Below are 26,293 nucleotides of genomic sequence, written 5' to 3'. Positions count from 1 at the left end.
CCTAAAGTGACATTTATAGATTCAGTTTCTTGATGGTTCTAATGTTGTCTGTAATGCTACTACTGATTTAATTCTGTCTTGTGTCTGTCTGCAACAAATTTAATCAGAAGAACCATTAAACAAATTTGATGTTCTTTTCCATGGCTGAGACAGAGGCTCTAGCTTCAATAGACTTTTAATATGATCATACTTGAATAGCAACTGCTTATACACATTTTTGAAGGATAGGGATGTCAGTTAGCACATTGCCAAAGCTGTTACAAATATGTGCATGGGGGAAAATTAGTCTTTTACCAAGAACTGGAATTTAAAATGATCCCAGGATAGGCCTCCATACTTAAAGTCAAGGAAAAGGGGTGTCTAGGCATTATCCTTGAACCAGGCTATGAAACAAGTTGACCTTAGAATGTGTGAGGCAGCTAGTTACATAGTTACAAACTCATTAAAACCTACTCTGCATAGGCCGAGCTCTTGTGGGGACCCAGACTGAAGAAACAAGTAAGCTTAAGACAACAGGAGACATGGGAGCACAAGCAGATGCATGAAAGGATTGGGAAAATAGCCCATACTCTAACCCTGGCAACCAAGCTTGACTATTTGGGGGAAGGCTTCATCAAGGTTTTCTCTGCTCCCTCTTCTGTGATCACCTATCCCTGCACCAGTTTCCTTTGTCTGCCTATTTTTCTGCCAGCAAATGTATTGTTGGACTCTGGACATTATGGCTGCTTGTAACAAGGATTCAACAGACTTGGGTGGGTTTTACTTTTACTGCTCAATTGTCCTACATAATATTGGGCAGATGTCTTTGCATCTCTAGTCTTGCTTTCTAGTCTCTCCAAACTGGGGGAAAGAATAGTGTCTCCTTCCCAGTGTTTTGTGAAGGTCATCTGATTTCAGTTACCATCAACCATCATGCTCATTGTCACACTTCCTGTGGCTGTGATAAAATATAGTATCTGTTTTCACCTGTTGCCAACTTTTCTGGTGTCATATGAAAGAAACTAGTCAACTGTCATATAGAATTACATTTATGATTTATTTTAGGTGTTTTGAATTTTGAGTTCTTACAATTGTTTTTGTTACATTTGGAATTAATTTTCATATATGATGTGAAGTAAGTGTCCAATGTCTTTCTTACTGAAAATCAATTGATCACGAAGTTTAGTGTTATTTCAGGTATCAGATCCGTTCTGGGTTTCTATCTGACTAGACATGGGCAAACACTCTACTACCATGATGATTGTAGCTTTTTAGTACATTCTGAAATCACAAAAGGCATTTCTTCATTTTTCATGATTTTATTTTCTATTTTGGGTACCATATAAAATTGAGGATCAGCTTTCCAATTTCTTCAAGAGAACCAGGTTGGATTTTGATGATGATAATTAGGAAAGTTGGGGAACTGTCAAGCTTTTAGTATTGTCCTCTGATTCTTAGAAATGGACTCTTTCACCTTTAGTGCATTTAGTGTATAAGTTTTGTGCTTTTCAAACCACATTCTTGAAGGATTTCTTTTTTCTTTCTTCTTTCTTCTTTCTTTTCTTCCTTCCTTCCTTTTTTCTTTTCTTTCTTTCTTTCTTTCTCTCTCTCTCTTTCTTTCATCTTTCCTTCCTCTCTCCCTTCCTTCCTTCCTTCCTTCCTTCCTTCCTTCTTTTCTTTCTTTCTTTCTTTCTTTCTCTCTCTTTCTTTCATCTTTCCTTCCTCTCTCCCTTCCTTCCTTCTTTCTTTCCTTCCTTCCTTCCTTCTCTCCTTTCTTTCTTTCTTTCCTTCCTTCCTTCCTTCCTTCCTTCCTTCCTTCCTTCTTTCTTTCTTTCTTTCTTTCTTTCTTTCTTTCTTTCTTTCTTTCTTTCTTTCTTTCTTTCTTTTTTGTTTTTGTTTTTGAGATAGGGTCATACCATACATCCAGGCTGGCCTTGAACTCCCAATCCTCTTGTCTTGACTCTCAAATGCTGAGATTGCAAGCTTATGGCACCTCTTCTGAGCTTAGTTAGTATTAACTATACATGTTTGAGTGTGTGGCTATCAACTGGAGCATGGGCATCTTATCAATGACTACACGCCAAAGAATAACAGTTCCCTCTCCCACAATAGCTGCCAAATTCCAATAGCTCCTCAGGGGTGAGAGCTGATGAACTCCTCCCTGAACTGTGTTGGAATTTTGGTTCTTTTGATCATGATGTGTGGGTTTTACAAAGGCAAGTATTGTAGCTTACACTTTTGTGTTTTTATGGGATTTCTTTGTGTGTGAAAAAATGTACCTATGTTTCTTGTGCATTCTCTTGGGCTCCTTTCTGTTTGTCCAATTCCAATATGTTAGTTTTGCTTCATCATTTTATATTATTTTATATTATATTATTAACATTTAGAAGACTTCTTTTTTAATGAGAAAGAAAAAAGTGGGTTTGGATGGGAGGGTAAATAGGGAGGAACTTTGAGTGGAAACCATAATCAGGATATTATGTGAGAAAAAATTCATTTTTAATAAAAGGAAAAACAAAAATTATAATGCTACATTATAAAAATTTCAAAAAATTTTAGAAATAAGAAATAGATATAAATACAGAAGTAATATAACAATCAACATAATTATTTTAGTGTTTGAATATATTGAATATAGGAGTAATATAAATGCTATGCTATGTGAATTTATAATGTCTTTACTAAATACATATGCAAAGATAAAAAAAAAACAGTTATTGCTGGGCAGTTGTGGCTCACACCTATAATCCCAGCACACAGGTGGATCTCTGTGAGTTCAAGGCCAGCCTGGTCTTCAACGTGAGTTCAAGGAAAGGCACAAAGCTATACAGAGAAACCGTCTTGATAATCCAAAAAAAAAAAAAAAAAGGAGTACACACTTTCTTTACCTATCATTTTTTTTTTTTAATGTTACTAACATTCCTCTTCGTGCTAAATTACTGTGAAATAGCCCAACATGTGGATGTACTCTGGCTTACTTGAGCATATGCCTAGGCTGTATAAGACCTTGTCTCAAATGAATGAACAACAGAACCTAGGATGAAACGCTATTTTGGTGTTTGTTTTAGTCATTGTTGTATTGCTTGAAAAGATACTGTGACCAAGGCAAATTTTATAAGAGAAAGAATTTAATTAGGGGCTTGCTTACAGTTTCAGAGATTTAGTCCATCCATTATTAGCACAATAAGGAGCATGACAGCATGCAGGCGGGAGCTGGGACAGTAGCTAAAAGCTACTGTCTGATCTGTAGGCAGAGAGAAAAGTAAACAGGGCCCCACTGTGAATGTTGAAACCTCCAAGCTCACTTCCAGTGACATATTTCCTCTAACAAGGCCACACCTAGTCCAACAAGGCCATATCTCCCAGTCCTTCTCAAATAGTGCCATTCCTTGGTGACTAAGTATTCAAATGTATGAGTTTATGGGGGCCATTCTTATTCAAACCACCACAGTTTACTGTTATTCTCAGTTGACACAGATATACACATAAGATTTACATAGAACTAGCATGGAATTCAATCCTTACCTTTGTTTCATGTTTGTCTGCTGTACCATCCTCCCTATTCACCTATATCTTCTCACTGTCCATAGAAATATGTCTAGGATTATATCATGGATACCATGACTAAAACACCAGAGCTTTAAAAGTGATGCTTATACATCCATTTTTTAAAATTTTATTTCCTCTTTAACTTTCTATTCTTCAAAATGAAGGCTCTAAACTCCCAGTAGAGCAATTAAGCTGAAGCTTTGAAGCTATTCAATTCACAATTAAATGGCAATTTGTTCAAATTGTTATATTAAGCCTTACTGGATATCTGGTCAGAATTTCCAAATGCTAAAGAATTCTTTGAGAAATGGATTCTGTATACATATAAACACATCTCTTTGTAAAATAGAAAACATTTATTTTCTCATTCTTTAACATTTCTACTAATACCTGTGTCCTAGTTAAGGTTATTATTGCTCTAAAAAGAGATCATGACCTTGGCAACCCTTATGAAGTAAAACATTTATATGGATGGGGGGCTTGCTTACAGTTTCAGAGGTTCAGTCCATTATCATGGTGGCATGCAGACAGACATAGCTGAGGGTCCAACATCTTGCAGGCAACAAGAAGTTGACTGACACTGGCAGTAGCTTGAGTAAAAGAGACCTCAAAGCCCACCCCCAGAGTGACACACTTCCTCCAATAAAGCCACTCCTATGTAGATGGAGACCTTCTCTCCAGCCCCTGCCAAGCCCTGTTCATCCCACAGCCCACTTATAAAATAAACACACAGACGCTTATATTATTTAAACTGCTTGGCCATTAGCTCATGCCTACCATTGTCTAGCTCTTACTCTTATATTTAGCCCATTTCTATTAATCTATACATTGCCACGTGGCTTGTGGCTTACTGGCTCCTTACATCTTTCTTGTCCTGGCAGCTGTTGCAATGTTCCCCCAACCCCCACCTTACTGTTCTCCCAAATTTTTCTCTCTCTTAGTCCCGCCTATACTTCCTGCCTGGCTACTGACCAATCAGTGTTTTATTTATCAATCAATCCTCCACAGAACCTAGCAGTAAAGGGTGAAGTTATGGAGGTCTGGTCAGGATAGGAAGTATCCTGAGAGTTGTGACTGAAGGTGGAGAGAATCATCATATCTTCATTGTAAGTGGTTGTGCCTGACTTACATAGATGACAATGCTATTTATGTTTTAGTTTATTGGATTCTGAACAGTTGAAAATGTAACACATATCATTAAAATCAGGAGACAATGGGATAGAGAACAGATGACTTTATCTTTTGGCAGAATTTACAGAAAATACTTCAAGGATAAAGATGTAATGTGCATGCAGTTTAAGGCCATGATCAAAGGTGATTTGAGTCATGTTGAAGTCAAGACTTGAACATGAGTGAGGCTTATTATTAATTAGGAACATGTCTCTCAGCTCTCAATGACAACCATTTACTGACTTTTTATGAGACTGTTATCTTAAATAACCTAGCTATGTTAACCATGCTTAGTCACTAAAAACCATACTTGCTTTTCAGGAGAGAAAATCAAGTCTTAAGTTACAGGCATAGAACTAAACTGAGAAAAGACTTTTTTAAATGAATTTATTTTATTTTATTGTTTGTGCTTAACTATTTGCCTGCATGTTTGTATGTTTATCACCAGTATATCTTGTGCCTATGAAAGTCAGAAGAGAGCATAAGATTTCCTAAAAAATGGACTTACAAATGGTTGTGAGTCACCATCTAGGTGCCAGGAATATAAACCATTCACTTTTCAAGAGAAACAGTGCTCTAGAACACTGAACTATCTATCCAACCTTGGATGCAGATCTAGAAGTGTGGGTAAAATGTGTAGAGATAGTAAGGAACTGATATCTTTGCCTGGCTCTAATGTACAGATTCCTTTACTCTCCAGGAATTGTTCACAGGACAGCAGTGCCTGCTATCCTGTAATCAACAGCATTATGCAAACATAAACTTTCATACTTAATGGTGAATAGTGGGGAGGTTCAGGATTTATTGTCCTCGGTTTGCGTCATGTGTTTCCTCTAGTCTATGTGGAAAAAAAAATCAGAACTGTATGGTTCATGTTTTCGAATCTGTGATATTATTGAATGGGGTTCAATGACTATATGTCTCCAAAGCCATGATAAAAAAAAAAAGGAAAGGACATTGAATTCAAAATTATGTATATGTGTAAACGTCTGGTTCCTTTTATTTATTTATTTTCTGTATTGTTTCACTCCATTCCTTCATGGATGGTTATAACTGATCTTTTTTAAAACCTTGTAAGTTGAATCTTCCTTAAGTATATTGGGGATCTTTCAAACCATGTGTTTACATGTTTAATATTCCATCACTACTACCTTGATGGGGGTCTCTAATGAAGTTTTCAAAGCTCAAGACTTGACGGAACTAAAATTTCATCTGTAGACAGTTGTTGACTCAGTGAGTTAAGTGCATCCCTTCTGGTTCACTATTGATAGAGAGAGGAGGTGAGAATTAATTCACATATAATTATTCATGTAGAGACACAGGAATTAGAGCTTTAGTGTTAAGTATTTAAATTATTATTTTATCTTTTGAATATGAGTGTTTTATCTATATGTATGTCTGCACACCATATGCTCATCTGGTGCCCATGGAGAACAAAACAATGCATTGGATCCCTTAGAACTGGAATTATGAATGTTGTGAGCCACCAAATGGTGCTGGGAACTGAACCTGACTCCTCTGGAAGAGTAGCCAGCGTATTTAATTGTTGTGTCATCTCTCTAGCCCCATGGATTTTTATTTTATCCATTTGTAAACATATTACTTGAATTTTTCCAAGAAAGATGATGCAAAGAAAGTAGCCTGAGGATATATGGCTGGATTATGTCACAAATATCATATTTTCTATGATTCTGAGCAAATTTTATGTGAGAAAGAGGAGTTCTAGTTTGGACTTTGATCATGTTGTTCTGATATATGCAAATGGTAGCAAATATTAATTTCTTTCATCTCTTTTCAGCCACTTTCTGCCTAGCTTCCATTAACTGCTCTCTGCAATGTCACTAGAGCACAAAGAATTCTTAATATTTGTGGTGTTTGTAGCTTCTTAAGTCACCTACAGTGAGTTAGTAAATGCCTCAGGAGATACAGGATTAGGTTCCTATAAGCCCTTGGTCACATTTTTCTTAAATGACTGGATTTTGTTTAATACACAGTATGAATCTGTTAATATTAAAGTCATGGTCAGTAACTCTATGATTCATGCCTTAACAAAACCAGTCTACTGCATGAGGAGCATCATAGTCTTCTTGTACTTAGACAAACCTGATAAGAGTTTGGGCCATTTTAAACAGCAAAGCTACCAATAAAAAGCAAGGCAAAACAAACCAGCCCTCCTAAAAATGTGTAATTATCACACAAGATCTATGAGTACAGTGTAAGTGCTACAAGAAAGCATAATGAGACATTGCTCAGTCTCAGAGGTGAAATTCTAAACTGTATGTGTGTTAGTGAATGAGAAAACACAAGTATTAATTTAAGGGTAAAAATAAATTTTAGTGAACAGGAATATATATAAACACAGAATCCACAGAACACAAGAATAACCTATATTCATGAGAGAGAAATTAGAACTTTTATACTAAATATTTAAATTTAAAGCATTTTATTGTTTTATGAGTACAACTGCTTTGTCTACATGTATGACTGTGTTCCATATGTCTGACTGGTGCCCATGGAGAACAGAGGAGGGTGTTGTATCCCCTAGGCCTAGAGTTATAGATAATTTTTGAACCAATACATGGTGCTGGGAACTAAACCCATCTCCTCTGGAAGAGCAGCCAGTGTTCTTAACTGCTGTTAAGAGCATCTCTTCAGCCCCTTTTCTCTGTTTGCAATGGACATTATGAATTGGCCCCATTCATTTCTGTGTGGATGCAAACATTCCTGACTGTTCTCTTCTAGCCTCATCCTCATCATGTTGTGTTGATTCTTCCTTCTTGCTAACACTATTGTGCTTAATTGCTTTAATATTATTGTTACCCTTATATTTTCAACTTTTAAAATTCAATAAAAAATGTTTCCCAAAACTGTAGTGCTCTCTGGTCTTATAAATTTTCTCATCTTATATTTCATTGCTCATTTTAACACTGTATGGTATAACATTTTGCAATGTAGGGAATGTTCTCCTTTTGCCTGTTAGGTCTATTGACTGGTAAGTGCTTAGACCAGGATTCTCTGGCTCAGGGACTACAACAGCACTATGACTTTTGATGAAATAGACACTATTTACCTAATAAAACTACTTTATTCATTCTGTCCCTCAAAATTTACAGAATTTCATACTTTCTTAATTTATTTTTTGGCAATAATAATAATAGTAATAAATAATAATAATAATAATAATAATAATAATAATAATAATAATAATATGTCTATCTGTGCTCCTTCCAGTGGCTACATCCGAAAATGTGAGTGATTATCTTTTCCAAACTATAAACTGCAACTAGCTCCTGAGTAAAAGGTGGGGTCTGGATCAAATGCATCCCATCTATATGTAGGAGTTTTTGGATGATTTGATCTTGTACAGGTAACCACAACTGTTGCTGAGATCATGAATGTGATGACTAAATCATGCCTAGGGGACAGAATTTTATAAAATTCCTATCATCTGGCTATCTTTCTGCCTCCTCTTCTATGATGTTCCTCTAGCCTTGGTGGTGGTGGGGTTAATATAGTTGTCACATTTAGGAATGAGCACACAGTCTTTTATACTTAGTAATTTGACCAGTTAAGTGTATATCTACTGACTGTTGTCCAATACAAGAAGAACATTTTTTAATAAAGACTGATACCATCCCAGGTCTATGTGTATAAACATAAATATTTAGAAAACACTTTGACAACATTGGTACTTAGCAAAATATGAATAGCAGGTTCTGCCTTTGGAATTATGGTGTTTCCAGTTATGGGCTTTTGACAAAGATTAAGGTACAAGTCATGAATTCCATCCTGTTGAATAGTCCCCAAATTCAATAAAAAGGTATTTAGTTACTCATGATGGTCATTCCACTATATATAGCACTATTGGGTACATTTTGCCTGGCAGATTGAGATTGAAGCATACAGGGTATGGCATTGGATAAAACTATTAATTTGTATATAGCACCTTCCAGCACTATTAAATCTAGCCTGCAGGAAGAGAGAATTCCGGCTAGTGTGAGATGTAATGAAGCCAAAGTATACCATTTTTTCAGCAATAGAATCTTAGCAGATAGTTATCATGGGCAAACAAGGTCATTAACAATAGTGTGTACTGTTTAGGAGACCTCTGGAGTTTATCTGACCAATAACTCATAACTCCACATTGGCAAAGATTTTCATGTAATAATCCCTATGTTGTGGGAGTAACATAAATTTTTTGATCGCATCATATTTGTATGGTTCTATGGCTGTTTTCTTTCTTGCTAGAAACTTGTGAATTTTCGAACCTTAATACTACTTTGCCCATATTGACAACCTTGGAACCTGGCATCATGCCCCTGATATTGGTGTTTTGTGGGTTTTTCCTCTATTCAGTATGAAGATCAAGACTCCCCCAAGGAGTGGAAATTTCACATTTGGTGTGCAATACCTCTTTTTCCCAAAAAACAACTTGTATAATAAAAGTAGAGAGGCAGACTATAATACCCATAAGCTTTCTAGAAAGCTCTTATTACCATAGATAAATCTTTTATGTAATATCATTGAGTTAGGCAGAAAATATTTAGAAGTATTTATATTTACAGAGTATTTGCCTTGAACCTTGCACTGTCCTTTAAAAATGAAATCAAACACTTCAGACATTAGAAAAAAACGTATATATTATTCTGCATGAAATCTAAGGGTGTATTTTTATAGCATATTGTTTATTGAGAGGCATTTTCTAGTTCATTATTTCAATCACTAGGCCATGACTTATAGCTCTTTACAGGTGTTTTCAAGTCAGATGATGTTTCAGAAACTGGAGATACCATTCCTCTTTTTAATTGTCATTTTCACTCATTCTTAGGTACTACAAACCATTGCTAGTGACCAGAGGAGATTACCAAGACTTACAATCTCCCTACCTTTAAATAGCTACTAAGCTTACAATAGGAAAATCTAGACGTTTCTTATACAGAAAGACACAATCCCAATGACCTCTACCCAGTGAACTCTTGTTTTGACTTCTTGCATAATTTCCTATCTAGTTATTTCAACATTAAGCCACAGATCACATTTCCCCTTTTTGTAACCTAAGGCCTCATGAATGCAAAACAAATGTTCTACCAGTGAGCTCTACCCCAAGGCCTGCAGTTCATTCTCAGTTAACATATAATGGACTGTTTGGTATGAAGATTGGAGCACCTGTCCAAAAAGATGTAAAGTAATATTAACAAAAACTTAATATTTGTAGATTCTTGATTCACTGCTTTGTGATGATTTTAATGCTGCAAAATACTCATTTATATTCCTGGAAACTGACCTTCATTGGCCTTGTATCTCATCAAACATGGTTTTTATTTTGTTGTTGTTTAAGCAGTGTTTACTTATATTTACAGCTTTAGAAATTTTCTCTGTGGGCTTTATAATAACAAAGACTAGAATAGCTTGTGGTGATTTTTGCCAAAAAAATGTTTTTCAAAGAGCTTTCTCTTCAAAATGCTTTCCAATAAATGTACTTCTGTGATCCATTCTTATAATTTATTATAAAATGCTTGAAACAGCAGTCTTTCTTTGTTCAGCTTTGACCAAGAGAACCTGAGCTTGCCAAAACTTCATTTTTTGGCTGAAAAGGTGTTAGTTAGAAGCCTCACTCCTGGCTTCAGCATGGAATCGGTAGTGGATTCCATATCCTGGGTATTTCTTAAAAGCCCAAGATAGCATAACCCCATGAGCTTTTAAATTGATCAAACTTCTCCCACCCATGCAATTATGCTGTTATGTGTTTAGAATCTGTTACATGTTAATATCATAGTATCATGAATGCTCATTCAGATATTCCTAAACCACTGATAATGACCCAAGGATGCATGGTAAAAGGCAATAAAGGATATATGTTTTTATAAGACTGTCAAAGCTATATCCGTAGGGAGCACTATCATTCATTCATTGACTCATTCTCTTTTTTTTTTGCAATGTCTTTTGGGTACAACATGGTGGAAATGCAATGATAAAACATACACGTCTATTACCTGCTTTTTCTTCTTTGGATAATAAGACTAGTAGGAAATTGGCTGTACAAAGAAAATTTATATTTATAATTAAAATATTATTTTTAAAGGGTTCCAGAAAGTGTTCATTCTGATTCTTCCCCTTCAGTTGCATGAACAACCTTACCTTGATCATAACTATTGCCTGTCATTTGCTCTCTGCATTTGTCTGCTGTTTCCCATCTCTTCATCAGCAGACATGGTAGGCAGGGGGTGACAATACAGTTACAACCAAACCAGTGGTGACTGAAATACGAGGATCAATTTTCTTTTAATAATCATGACAATTCTTGTTTATGGCGAGAAAATTTTTCATAAAACCTAGGTACAAAGTTCTGGAATCATTTTCCCTTTTTGCTTTTTCCTCTCCCTTCATACTGTATTTTATTTCTTTTTTATTATCATTATTGCTTGACTTCTTCAAGATATTTGTTAAATGCCTAGTAAATTGTACAACAGAATTTCACATTTTCAGTCATTTGAATTTTGTGGGTAATAAGATTGTACTTTACACCAAGTCTTCATCCTCTTTATTTATAATGAGAAAGCTCTATATTCTTCTTCAATGGTTTTTATTTATCTCACTATCAGTATTATTTTAAAATTATTTAATCCTAAATGCACATATAATTTGAAAGGGCTCCAAGATTATCTTACTGAAGTGTTGATGATCACTTTTGTATTCCTTTGTTGTCAATTAATAAGGATTGGATTGCCACTAGATGGGAAGATTGGATGAAAATCTAGTTTTACCAACTACAGCTACTTTTTTGGCACCCAAAGACAGGTATGCATGTCAACATTTATACATTCTAAGTCACAAAATAATGACTGGCCAGCATCCCCAGATTCGACTTGTCTCTACCCACCTCCAGGACCAAGGTTACAGGTCCATGTTTCTCCTGAACCAACATTTTACATGGGAGCTGGTAACTCATGTCTTCACACTAGCAGGGCAAAATTTTTGCCATCTTCCTCTCCTACAACTTGGAGCCATAGCTGAATGCCTAGAAAATTGAGGAGAAAGGTGTGTGCTGGAGCAGAGCACCTTGGGAAGAAATACACCCACTTTGAATAGGAGAGATTAGTAAAAAACTTGTATGTGGGCCTACACTCTTTGATTGTAATGGCAAATATTCTGCATAGCTTAACAGGATTATGTAGCATAATTCATTTAGGAGTGCTGAAATAAAAACTATGTCTGTAGTACATCTCATGAATATGATATTAATAAGCTGGTTATAAATGCTATTTTTCTTGGTATATTACAGGAATAGCTTTTAATTATAAAATTTCTTCCAGGGAAAGTTTGAAAGAAGAAATAAAGCCTTAATAGAAATTCAGCTACCACTTACTATATGCTGTAATTTATAACTTAATCAAATGTATACAGTATTCTAATATGGCTCTGATACAGGGTGCTTCATGTGCAAAAATGAATGAGACAGTCTTTCTTAAAGCACAGAGCACATAGTGTGGTTATAGTTGGTAAGTGGTAGCAGAGGTGGGAATGATGGGATATGTTCTACGTTTGTTGTGACAGGTCTCCTGAAAATCTAAACTTCTATGGTAGATGTGCTCACCCACAATCCCATTTAAATTAGAATTAAGATAGAGACCTGGAAGTCTTTGCTCAGATCTACCATATCTACTGATGACCAGTTCTGTTCTCTTTTCTGGTTATTTTGGGAAAATGTAATCATCCTTGAAGGCCCACCGATGAGATCTCTCTGGACTGTTATGTAGAATTAATGCATTTTTTTTGTCATTATAACATTTTGTTCATATTACTAACTACCTTACTTACCACATTTTATTATTATTTTTTTCATTTAAAAGATATAGGTAGACTCCTTGAAGTATGTTAATAATGGTAAATAACACAGTTTTGATTGTTAAAAATTTATAGTAGTTTCCCAATACACTTGCTCTGATTTCACAAATGAAGAGTTATGTATTGATTTGAAAACCTCCAAATCAAAATTTTAGAATCACCAAACTGGTGGTTCAAAAGTTCAAATTTAGCCTAACTTTGGGGTTGGGCTGATTGTTAAAATCCTGGCCTATTTGTTCATTATTTTAGACTGAATGAACATGGAAGAGAATCTCAAAGAAGGTGAGAAATTTGCTCAAGGCCATGCAAGAAACACATGGTAAGACTTGAAGATATAATCCAGAATTTGTGAGTTAAGACTCAGGGTCTTTCTTTCTTTTATATATGCATATGCAAGTATGTGTGTATGTGTGTATGCAAGTAGAGGATAGAAATAGACATCAAATGTTTTCTTCTTTAACTCTCTTCCATATATATATATAGTGTCAGTGTCTCACTGTACAGACAACTTGCTGATTTGGCTGTTCTAACTAACCAGCTTACTCTGGAAATCGACTATCTCCATATCTCACCATTATCTCCATATCTCAACTGTAATGTTACCATTACAGTTAGGGTTTTATTACTGCTTAAAATTTATGTAGGTTCTCGGGATCCCAACTCTAGTCCTTATGCTTACATTTCAAGTGCTGTTAATCACTGAGCCATCTCCCCAACCCCAAGTTTTCTATTTATATATGTTTTTTTATAGATCAGTTACTGTCAGCATCATTTTGAGAAAAATACACATGACTATTAGGGATATATATGTACTTTTTCTGGTTCCTTCTTGCACTCTCTCAGTGATACAACAGCTAACTTTATAGATTAGTTCTCTCTGCAATGCTATTTCTTTCTCTTCAAGGCTATTTCCAACTTTAGAAAGTGTCAGACACATCTAGAAAATCTTTGACTTGTTTGAGATGACTGAATCAGTTAATCTTCATTTTATAGGGAAATCTCAAGCTAATATATTTGTAATAAAAATGAACTGGGACCTTTCAGCTCCCAGCAATTGCACTAAAGCTTCACATTGTCTGATGGGAGCAGGGACCTGGGCCAGTCATCATGTGGGAGGAGAATAAAGTCAAGTAGAAAGTCAAAAAGTAGCTTCCCAAGCAGCCAAAATCAGACCTCTGGCTCAGCCCCCTCACATTTTTAAAATTAAATGTTCAGCAGAACTTGAAACATTAGTAGATTAACATGTCAATAGATTTTCCACATCACTGCACAAAGGTAAGCTCCAAGAATAAAATGTACTGTTTAAGCATTTTTAAAAGAGATATAAAAATTATAGGTAAAAGCAAAAGATGGCATAATTCTAAAATGAGCTATTTTGGAGCTGAGGTTTAGTTACTCACAGAGTCCAGATCTGAGCTCTAGCAAATTCCTTAACACCAGTATTACAGATTAGAATGGACACCACACCCCTAAATTCATAGTTGAAGTTATAATCCTTAGAATCCTAGACTGTAATTGTATTTATAGCTGAGAGTTGAAATTTCATTAAAGTGTGTCCTCAGAGTAGGCTTTTATTCAATGTGACCATTGGTCTTAGGAGAGCATGACCAATTCAGGAAGAGAAGAAATGGTGTGGAGTAACAGAGACAAGATGATTAACTCAAAGTAGGAGATGATGCACACTCAGAAGGAGCCAATATTGATCTTGGGCTTGAATCTTTCAACTGTGAGGAAGTGAACCTCTGAGCTAATTACCATGTAGCATTTGGTTGTGGCAGGCTAGTGCAATTATTAAGGCTCAGATTAGTGTGATGACATTTGAACTTACTCCTCTGTGTAATTACCCTATTCCCACTTACAGTAACATTCTAGAGTTCTAACTGCTAGGGCATGAACCATGGATTTAGGGTAACATCAGTATCAAGGAATTTGTTAGAGCTTAGATCTAGAATGCACAAGTAAAACCTGAAGTCTGAAAGAGGAGAGTCTTTACAGAATTATACTATGAAGCTTTCATATTTTTGTCAGGTCTTACATTTCCAGTGAAATGATGACACACTGTCATTAGCAACAGGGAACTAGACTTGGTAGATAAAACCACCACTTTAATTTTCAGAAGCAGGGAACCAATATCTCCATCCATGGGTATGGGGAAGGATGGGCTACAAGCATCAGCCATTTGCTTTATATTGGGCAGTATGAAAGTGGACACTGAGAATCCTAGGAAATTATATTTCACGTGTAAGTTTTGTTAGTACAATAGGCTAATAATTTATTAGAAGATCGTACTGTGACACAGTTACCTGACACTCATGAAAATAAGGTCATGTATGATCTGTATAAGTAATACAGATATGGGTCACTATTTTACTTTGCTCTTTCCCTTTTCTTGAAAGTAAAATGGCAGAATGTGGAGTCCAGCTCACCTTCCACATACAATCAAGCATTAGTAGGGCTTATCCTATCCTTAACTTTTTCCTGGATTGGGGGTGGCTTTTAAAATAAGACTTAAGAAAGTGGAAGTTGCTTAGAAAAAATGACAAAGTAGGGTGACAGTTGTGTTTGGTTATGCTGGGCTTCTCAGCATTATGCCATCAAATGATCCCACAACTGGTATTTCTGTATGGGTTTAAAATTTCTTCATGATATACAATAACTCATTAAAGCATGGAAAGAATCTAAGGGCTTGGAAATAAGTACTATGACAAGCTGTCCCTTGATGCTATATCATAATAAAACTTCAAAAGCAATTGGATTTTGTAGTCACACTTCCTGCTCTTCTCTGTCACCTCATTTCAAAAAGAGTTTTAAAGTAATGTAAGTTCATTGAAAAATATTTTAAAATACAGAAGAACCATGCTGTGAGATGTTCCATATGCTGTGAATGTGTTTCTCTGATTGGCTGATAAATAAAATGCTGATTGGCCAGTAGCCAGGCAGGACGTATATGTGGGATAAGCAGACAAGGAGAATTCTGGGAAAAGGAAGGCTGAATCAGGAGATGCCAGCCTGCTGTCCAGGGATCAGCATGTAGTAGCATGCAGGTAAAGCCATGGAACACGTGGTGACATATAGATGAACAGAAATGGGCTGAGTTTAAGTGTAAGAGCTAGTCAGTAGTAGGCCTGAGCTAATGGCCAAGCGGTTTTAATTAATATAAACCTCTGTGTGTTCACGTGGGGGACGCGAGTGGGAGAGATTTGTCACAACCACCAGTGGGCCAGGCAGGACACAGGAAAACTTTCAGTTACAGAGCCAAAATAAATTTTATTTTGCTTTATGAAGTATAGCACTCAAAATCTTACTTCTGATTGTTAGTGTAGCTTTTCTTTATTTTTCTCAGAATATCTTTGCTAAATTGTCAATGCCAAGCAGGACAGAGTTTCAGCAACCTCAGCACCAATATAAGGCTGTAGCTGGATAATTACTTGTGAGGTGTCCCTGTGCGTCCTGGAGACTTTTTGTTTTGTTTAGTTAGTTTGTTTGTTTTTTGAGACAGGGTTTCTCTGTGTGGTTTTGGTGCCTGTCTTGGATCTCGCTCTATAAACCAGGCTGGCCTCAAACTCACAGAGATTTGCCTTGATTCTGCCTCCCAGGTGCTGGGATTAAAAGCGTGTGCCACCACCACCTGGCCTCTGGAGGCTTTTTAAGGAGCCCTTAGTCTCTGCCTGTAAGACACCTGTGCATCTCTGTCCCTTAAGTTGGAACCATCAAAAATTATTTCATGTTATTAAATTTTCTTTAATGAGACCTAGGTTGATGGAAAGATGCTTTGAAGACACCAGAGAAAAATGTGTGAATAAATCAAGCAGCTTGCCATCAGAATGAGGGGGAAAAAAACAAAAACAAAAACAAAAACAAAAAATCCTCTGTATTTACACTCAGGTTGTTACCATCCTATTTCTTTTCTTCTTTTTTTTTTTTTTCTTCTTCTTCTTCAAGACATGGTTCCTCTGCCTATCCTTGAACTCACTCTGTAGCCCAGGCTGGCCTAGAACTCACAGAGATCTGCCTGCCTCTGCCTCCTGCATGCTGGGATTAAAGGCGTGTGCCACCACTGCCGGGTACCATGCAATTTCTTTACTCCTTGAGTTGTCACATTCAAGAAAGCAGTAGAATTAAGGTTGGAGTGAATATGCCCACACAGCACAGAGAGTGAATTGTGATGTGAAGACTGCAAGAATGGTGGACACATGGGAAACCCAGAGCCAAAGTTGTTGTGCTTAGAGAAGAAATGGACCCATTTACATTGATATTAGTCTTTTACATACATTAAATTCTCAAATCAGTCTTAACACTTCACATCACCACAATTTCTGCAGTTTTTGGAAGAAAACAAAATGCAAACAAGAACCAGTCTAGAAAACCCAGACCCTGAGGGTTTGTCTGTTTGTCTCTTTTTGTATCATTGCGACAAAATACTACACATAGTAGGGTAAAAGGAGGAAGGATTTACTTTGTTTTATAGTTTAGATGGTTCATCTCACCATGCTGGGGAGAGCACAAGAATCTGTATAACAGTGGGCTAGGAAACAGAGAGAGAGGTTCCTATAAAGTAGCCAAGGACAATATACCAATAAACCCAATCTCCACTGAACTACTTCCTCTAACTAGACTCTACCTCTAAGATTACTTCCAAAATAGTACTAAGACTCAAACATTCAATATGTGACCCACAGTACACTTTTCAGATTTAACATACTCCATTGACTTTAACCACTTAGCCACTCTCTATAGCTCTGTGAAATGCAGAGATGCTGTGGAGCTTGCTTATGTTTACAGATGGGTTGAGAAAAACATTGTTGATTCTCTGGTCAATGTTCTTTACTCTGTTTTGTACTGCAGAAACTTCAGTAGCATTTTATAATATGTATATTAGAAATTCTAATATATATATATATGTATATATCTAAAAATTATAATATAAATGTCTATTACAAAGTTTATAAATATGTATAATGTATATGATCCATCTGAGAACATAAAGACTTTCTTTCTGAGATTTATGACCTTGCTTAATATTATACATATCTATACATATTTTGAAAGAACAACATTGATTCAAATTACAAGAAGCTGAAAAGCACATAGAAGGTACAATATAATTTGGATTGAAAATTTTTTATAATGAGCATTCTAAGGAAAATTTATAATTTTTTTTTGCACAAAGTAATTCTGATTGCTTATTCAAGTTCTAAGTACAAAATGTTAAAAATGATCTCTTCTCTAAGTTTTGTTCAACTTAAATAAAAAATTCTAGAGTAACTGAAGAGAGGACAAATGAACAAATGGGATAAACTTTTTATTGTTTATGTAATGACTTTTAATATTATCTACTATAGTCTTTGTGCTTCTAAACTGGGAAAAATATTTTAAGTCATATTAGTAAGTGTGGTAATATTGTGTTCCCCAAAATATTGTGCACCCTAATAAACTTACCTGGGGTCAGAGAACAGAAAGCCATTAGATAAACAGAGGCCAGAAAATGGTGGCACACATGCCTTTAATCCTAGTATTCTGGAGGCAGAGATCCATCTGGATCTCTGTGAGTTCAAAGCCACATGGGAAACAGCCAGCATTGTGATACATGCCTTGAATACCAGGAAGTGATGGCAGGAAGCAGAAAGGTATATAAGGTGTGAGGGCCAGGAACTAGAGTCTAGTTAAGCTTTTAGGCTTTTAGCAGCAGTTCAGCTGATATCTGGATGAGGACTCAGAGGCTTCCAGTCTGAGGAAACAGGATCAGTTGAGGAATTGGCTAGGTGATGTCTGTGGCTTGTTCTGTTTCTCTGATCTTTCAGTGTTCACTCCAAAACCTGGCTCTGGGTTTGTTTTTATTAATAAGACCTTCTAACAATTTGTGCTAAAAGTAAGGACAAATTTTCTTAAAAAAAACCAAACAAAACAAAACAAACAGAAAAAACCCATGATTTCCAGGAGGTGTGAAGAATTTGCTGCATTTTGGGCTTTAGCCAAATTTTCAAGAGTAGTTATTTTTTATTGTGCATACTTACAAGAAATTATCTGTGTGACCTGGCACACAGAACAGACTGTATGTATTTTTCCTGTTAAAATTTAATATGAGAACCAGTTCCCCAAGGGGGAAAGCACCAGACTGTTGCCCCAAAGGTAAATTAGTGAACTCTGGCTTTCCTGTCCTTTTTGGTCTCCTGTTGACAATTTCCCTTTCCAGAGCTCCTCTAGAGCTGCTACCTTTCTGCTCAAGACTTGGGATCCTGTGCTTCATTATTTGAATTTCCAAAATCTAAATAGGTAGTACAAAAAAGTGAGAGATATTTCTTTGTACATTGGCATGGTGTGTTCTGAAGTTCAGAATCCTAGGAGTTTAAGGATTCAAAACGGTTCTGAAATTGTTACTAACATTTCAAGCTCCAACTCATCAGGAAATAACATCTTTCAGCATGGTCTTTATTATTCTGTAATGCAGTCATAGAGACAGTCTCTAAATCAATTGGTGAATGAACAAGGGAGTTATTTTACAGCATTTAAACTCTTTTGAATGTGCCATATATGAAACATAAAGGGCCCATGTTATTGCTTTCATCACATAGGTAGAGCCCATGATCATGTTGTATGAGTGCCTGTCTTAGAAATATGTGGCTTTGGTCCTAATATCACACAATGTTTTTTCATCGTTAGCCTTCATCAAATAGTTGCTTAGAACACAACAGGTTGCCAGGCACTTGGGAGGCAGAGGCAGGCAGATTGCTGTGAGTTCAAGGCCAGCCTGGTCTACAGAGTGAGTTCCAGGAAAAGCTCAAAGCTACACAGAGAAACCCTGTCTTGAAAAAATAAAGGTTATTAAGAACAACTGGAACCAGTCTAAGGCAACATGTGCTGTGCACAAACTACATGTGTGTCAGCAGATCTTTCTTGTTAATTTGAAATGCCTGTAAGGGAGAGCCCCAATTAAGAAATTACTTCTGTCACATTGGCCTATGTTTTTTTAATATGCAGTTCTGTTTACAGTATAAACCAAGCAGTATTGAATAATAAATAGGAACTATTTACAGTATTGGTTTCTGGCTTTTTTTATAGTAAAGATATTTCATTTATCTTACACTCAAAGACAATAATATTTATATTCATCCCCACACATTTTCTCCCTTTTTTCCTGAGCTGGTATTTGAATTCAGTGGACCTCTTTGAAGGAAGTATTGTATATCATTGACTATTCATGTAGAGCAAGAAAGCTACAGAGATGATTTATTATATAAAAACTGTTATTAACTGGTTCTATTAAAGGAAGGTATATATTTACAATAAAAAGGGTCATATAATTGACTATAGTTTAATTATGAAAAACTCCAAAAAACTGAACTAAATTCTTCTTAAATATAAGTAAGGAGTCTGGAGGTAGGATAATTCTAGAGTTGGTTTACCCAGTAACTCAGTAATGTTCACACTATTTATCTACCAACATGGGTAGATTGGCTTCTGTCCTCATGGTTATAAGATGGCTGCTGCAGATCTGCTTATCACCCAACAATGTTCAAACACCTTTGGAAACTCTACTAGCCTGAACTGGGTTCCAGGCATTGACAAGGAAAATCATTGACCATTACTTTCAGGATTTAATTAGAGTCACATAGTAGTGCTAAAGACTTTACCTTAAACCAAATAGCATAATTCATAGTGCCACTGGTAGTATTTCCAACAAAATTGAGGTTCTGTTAGAGTTTAAGAAAGGAGCTAATAACTGTTAAAAAGCAAGGTCATCTATCATGATAATCAAATAGGATGCTTGTTTTGGAATTTATGTATTCATCTTCACAAGGTAATTATGTGGTAGAACTTATTCATTTAATTTGGTTAAAATTGGTACACCAGTAGATGCTAGAAGGGCAATAAATCATCCCTGAAATAATTTGACATAATATTTAGGTACTTTCCTCCCTTTTCTCTGTGTGTGATATTCCTTCAGAGGAAACTTGTTAGAAGAACATTATGTGATGTTTGTGGCATAAGCTTATCAAGAGGAATGAGCACATACTTCATAGAACATTTATAAGAGTTAGAAAAAACTATGAAGGTACAAATGCTTCATTCATGACCCAAATATATGGGTATGGAAATTGGCCTCATTCTTTGTTGAGTGAGTACTCTATGATCACAAAAAGCAAAATTTATCATCTCACCCAGAGATTGTCCAAATTAGGACTCAAGAAGTAACAAAAACTTGAAGGGATACTTTAGAGACCCTAAAAAGACAATATTTGAAATTATTATTTTATAATATTTTGACAAATTCATAATACATAAATAGAATGTATCTTTATCTTATCTACTCCACTATTCCCCTATAATTATCTTGAGAACCCCAACATATCTCCCCTTAACTTCATATTTTCATTTTAATTTTTATTAATATTCTAATTTTAAGTCATTGAGTTTAACTGGTGCTTTGCATATTGGCATGGGTTTAGGATCATCTAATGTGGTACAGGAAACCTATCAGTGTACACATTCTCAAAGAAAGGTAATTTTCCTTCTCTCCATCAGCAACCATCAACTGTCAATAACTCTGCCACCTGGGGTGGGGCATTGGTGATTCTTCTCCCCTCCACATTGACTTGATGATGTATAAGTGTTGTGCAGATTACCACTGTTGCTGTGAGCTCATATATACAACACTCATGTCACATACAGAAGACAGGATTATTTTAAAGTGTGTCTTAAAATTTAAAATAAATAACATGTAGTAATATATAATAAATACAACTTTAACAGATGGTAGGTCATAAACTTATGCTGCCAGTTATTCAGAGGAACAAGTCTCAATGAACTATTCTACACATAGCTATAAAAACTTAATTTTCTTATAAACTCTGATGAATTGTAGAAGTTATGATTCTATGCTAGGCTCACTCTTCTTAATTTAGGTTTGCACATGTTCATGCCTATAAAACTGTGCAAAGATTTTGTAATGTGTGGATGCCTCACTGTGCTTAATTTCTGGCAAGGATGAGGAATTGCAGTGTAGCAAAACATGTACACATCATGACAGTGTTGTCATTTAAATGGCTATGGATTTATTCAAAAGTTTAGGTAGTAACTCTTCAGAGTACAGTGAATACATATCTGTGGAGTGCTTAGCCACAAATGGGACATATATATATATATATCTTCTATCCAAAGCTCAGGGGATATTGTCAAAGAGGAGGCCAGAATATTGTAAGAGCCAGAGGTCAGGGAGGACTAGAGTGAAACAGTGTCTTCTGGACAGGATAAGACCACTACACTTGTAAACTTGCAACATCTATAAATGCATGTACAAGACCTGCACAGGATAAAATCAGCATTGTAGCATGGAGGGAGAGGGGCCCTAACTGAGGAGCTATTGATAGTTGATGGATTCTCAGGGAGATAAACTCAGTCTTCTTTGAAGGTGTGGCTCCTGCAAGGTCAGCTATGCTCCAGGGGTTGCCCTATACCCAAAAGTATAAGGAAAACACAAATTGTAGTCAATGGTTATTTCAAAAAAGACATGAAGTATGGGGTGGCAAAGTAGAAATGGATATGAAAGAGGTTGAGAGTAAATATGATCAAAACACATTGTATGAAATTTGCAAATAACTAATAAGAATATTAATTGTTATAGTCTAGGTGGATTAAACAGTGGAAACCTACTTTAAACAATTCTGTAGTTGAAGTTCAAGGTCAAGGTGCCAGCTTTGTAAAAGGCTAGTTTCCTTTTGTGTTCTTACATGGTGGGAGAAAGAAAACAAATTCTCCATCATTTTATACAGGTGAATCCCATCTCCAGATACTATCCTGGTGCTTCTGTGTAGCCCTAATTGCCTCACAATGACTTGACTCAAAATACAGCCTCCATGTTTCAGGGTTAGGGCTTCAACATGTGAGTACTGATGACTCAAACCTCCAGTCTGTAGAAGATAGTAAAAGGGTTGTTCAGAAAACAGATACTGTGGTGGTTGGATTTTTATCCAAAAATAAACCACTATTGGTTTTCTCTCATAATCCTGAGGTAGTATAATTGACTTGTGTAGAAAATTATTAAAAAGCAGCTACCATTCACAACTACTTACTTCTGTGATTTTGGCTTTTTTCAAATTCTCTACAGTTGAGGTATAATATAAAAATTAACTGGAGTAACTGAAAGATGATTTATTACTTTCATCCTTTGTATAAATATGGGCTCACTCTCCTTGACATACTCTGCAGTTTTCATATATAAAGCATTTGTGTTAAAAAAACATGACTTTAATAATTAATATACTCTTAATTTGTTATCATTTGAATAAATTGTTCAGTGTAAAATTATGGATCTCATTAAATGTTTTAGGAGTTCAAGTATGGAAAAAACATCCATCTATAATAGAACAATTCAGGGAATAGGTATTAGTGTACTACTAGTTTGAATTAATTTATTCGTTAATCATATTTTTGGTGTGTGATATTTTGGTTTTTAAGACTGAGAACATTTCTCATGAAGACCTTATTTACAACTAGTTTTAGGATATTGCATAACAAGAATTACCATGGCAACAGATAAACCTTTTGGAATCTGTAAACTCATATTCTCCATGTGTGACAGATGAAATAACATGAGGGGCTGTAAGCATCTGCCAGACCAGATACTAAAAATCTGGAAGGAACAGTGTTCGGCTCCCATAGGTGTTGCTGGAGCTGTCTCCAGTCCCACCTGGTAGCTACACATAGGTCACACTTTACAGGGACATTCTTGACATTTACCACACCCCTGAACGTTTCTTCTCCTTCCCTGTGATTTGACAGTAAAATTTGGCATGAATCTCTTTCCTTCTTATTCTTTCTAAATGTCTTCCTCAGTGTGAGAGCCACACTGCCCCAGACAAGACCACTTTTATTTTGCCTTTGATTTTTCTTTGCTTAAGTCTGAAACATGTGTCTTTGTGACTAAAAAATATATTTGAAATCAGTTCAACTCTATCAAGTTTGTGGAAACATAGATTGAACTTTGAACTTTTAAAACTGATTCTCAAATCTAGGAACTGCTGGGCAAACATAAATGCCCCTTTATTTCCAATCAATGCATTGATTGTTGTATAATATTAATATGTAAAATGAAAATCAGGTGTTTTCTTTTTTCTTGGAAGAGAGTTAATTAGCAGTATGTTATAGTTAATATCTGTGATTCAGAATTTTTATCGTACCTATCATAGTTCACTTATGAAGTTTTTTGATACAATAATTTACCAGTTACTAAAACTATTATAAATATTAAAATACATATATCACATGGCATACATATGCAAATCAAAAGTGGAGAAAGGATAATATTAATTCTGTACAGGGAAACAGTTCCCTCAGCTCCCATGAAAGCCATCAATATTGAAGGATCCTATAGGAAATGGTATTTGACAGCATCAGAATGGAAAAAATAGTTAAACCCTGGCTCAGGTCCCCGGAGCTATGTATTTATTTAAAACAATGCCCACTGTATGTGAATGTTCACAAATGGATAAATTTCTATCAGTGTTCTAACTGCTATTTCCTGTGTAGTTTATAGATGGCCATAGACTCTAGTGGCATCTCAAGAGATAAAAACTAGATCAAGAAAGTAAATACATTCTAAGTAAAAAGACTTTTGAAGATAGGGTCAGATTTATTGCCATGGAAGGCATACAAACTTTAATAAATTATCTGTAAAAAAATTACAAAACATACATTTTAGGGGATGGAGAAATGGCCCAGTAGTTAAGCGCACGTACTGTTTTAGTGGAGGACCTAATTCAGTTTCCAGCACTCACCTTGTGTGGCTCACAAGAGTTAGTAACTCTAGCCCCAGGAAATTCAGTAATTCTGGCCTCCATGGGCAATTCATTCATGTGTGCACACCACCACAATAACAGACAGAATCACACATGATTAAAAATAATAAGATAAATTTTAACAATTTTAAAGTGCTCTTTAAAAGAAGACATTAAAAGGGACTACACTGAGTGACAGAAAATCTACAGCTTCTAGTTTATAATCTTAAGAATTGAATTTTAGAAAAGTCTCAAAAAAAGAGGGCAATTAATATTCTATTACATTTTTGACAATACTGTTCACTCCCCAGTAGCAGCTTTTTTGTTTGTTTGTTTGTTTTTCTTCTTTTTTTGTTTTAATAGACACCTAAACTAAATCCAATTCCATCACCTGAGTAGGCATGCTTCTTTGCCTTTAAGGGCATCTCAGTAAACTATGTACTCTATTTTAGCTTTATTTTTGGTACTTTTATTACCTCCAGATAGGACTTTATAAAATAGCTGTAAACAAATCAAGGCAGAGAACAAACTTGATTGCAGTTATGAGAGCTTGCCAGACAAGACACCCAGGCTGACAAGATTGAGAACCATTTGCTTATTAGGAAGAAGCTTGGCACTGCCCATCACCCTTTCCTTTCCTTTTTAAAAGCTAAAAAGGCTGTTGAAGCTAAGATACTTTCCAAGTGTAACTCGGGTGTATCTCTCTGTTAATATAGTAACCAAACCATGTTTTGTTTTAAGCCACAATGCTGCATCTGATAATGAATAGACAGGATATATGAACCTGATAAGTACAAGATAATCGGTTTTGTGAAACAAAAACAAAAATGTTTCATGGTTTTTAAAGATATTGACGCTAAAGATTTTCGCTATGGACCAGACAAATAGTAATATTTTTGCCAGGGAACTGTAGCTGGGACAGTATTTTATATGTTTTCCTTTCTCTGATAATCACTTAACTTCAATCATTTTATGTATTCTGCATTCTTTTGAGTAATTGGTGCTTCTTGTTCCTTTTGAACTTGCATATTTTGTGAGAGTGAGACAGAGAAAAGAATCAGTGGCACATGCTTCAGTATGAATGTTTGATTTTTCTTCTGACTTAAAGAAAACACACATGTCTAAGTATTCAGTCTCTCAAAATGAAAATTTTCCATTTTCAAAGCCTGTTTTCCCCCAAACCAGCTTTATTTGTGCCCTCTAGTGGTAGAAGTATGAATGTTTCATTAAGTTAGAAAAAGCAGGCCAACCCTCCTGCTGGATGATTCAGCATCCATGTACCTAAATAATAATGCCAACCATACACACGCATAAATGAAAAGCATATGTAATTTAGCTCAGCGTATTTTCCAAATGCATTGGACTGAAAAATTAAGTTTGACTCCTGCACAGTTGAAGTTCTTAGATAGCAAAGATATATATAAATTTTAAAGGCCCATTTGTTCAGTAACTTTCTTATAATCTTAGAGAAAAGTGTTTCCATTTTCCACAAATGTGTTTTCTCTTCCCAAAATAAGTTTCCTGGAAACTCTTAAATTGCTGCCATCAGTCAACAAATCATTTGCTTTGATTTGAGGAGTCTCATTATAAAGCTACATGGAACTGAAGATTATCTTCCTCAACACACCAGTGATTATTTCTGATGAACAAAAATGTCCCAGAATTAGTGAATCTTAGCTTCAAGGCTATACTAGACATCAAGCTTGATACTCAGCTTTTTCTCCGTAAAGTAAACACTGAATACACTGGGCACATCTATTTTCTTGTATGACCAAAGTTAAGTGGGCCAAGAAAGGACTACTTGTCTAAAACAAAGCCAAGTAGAAAGTTCCTTTGGGTCTTTTGAAACTGAAGCTGAGAAAGAAAATAATCTGTTAATATAGTAATCCTTAAAAGCTATGTTAGACTCTGTTTCCCTTAGCTCTATCTCCTTTTCTTTCTCTCTCTTTCTCCCTCCAACTGCAACTATTGGTGAC

At 35.6% G+C, this 26,293-nt stretch overlaps 1 protein-coding gene across 3 annotated transcripts in view; it reads left to right on the top strand.

The window, feature by feature from the left end:
- Positions 1-26,293, top strand: part of Fgf14 (fibroblast growth factor 14) — a 691,414-nt gene that overhangs the window by 217,701 nt on the left and 447,420 nt on the right. The window contains exon 2 of one of the 3 annotated variants that reach the window (XM_036199906.1): positions 12,793-12,862. The exons of the other annotated variants lie outside the window; for them this stretch is intronic. Coding sequence (XP_036055799.1) covers positions 12,847-12,862 — 16 coding nt within the window. The 5' untranslated portion in view covers positions 12,793-12,846. The remainder of the gene's footprint in view (positions 1-12,792; positions 12,863-26,293) is intronic. 3 annotated transcript variants of the gene reach the window in all.

This window comes from Onychomys torridus, chromosome 9, assembly GCF_903995425.1.
Source record: "Onychomys torridus chromosome 9, mOncTor1.1, whole genome shotgun sequence".
Lineage (NCBI taxonomy): Eukaryota > Metazoa > Chordata > Mammalia > Rodentia > Cricetidae > Onychomys > Onychomys torridus.
Note: the sequence above shows the minus strand (reverse complement) of the source record. Positions and strands in the feature narration are given on the sequence as shown.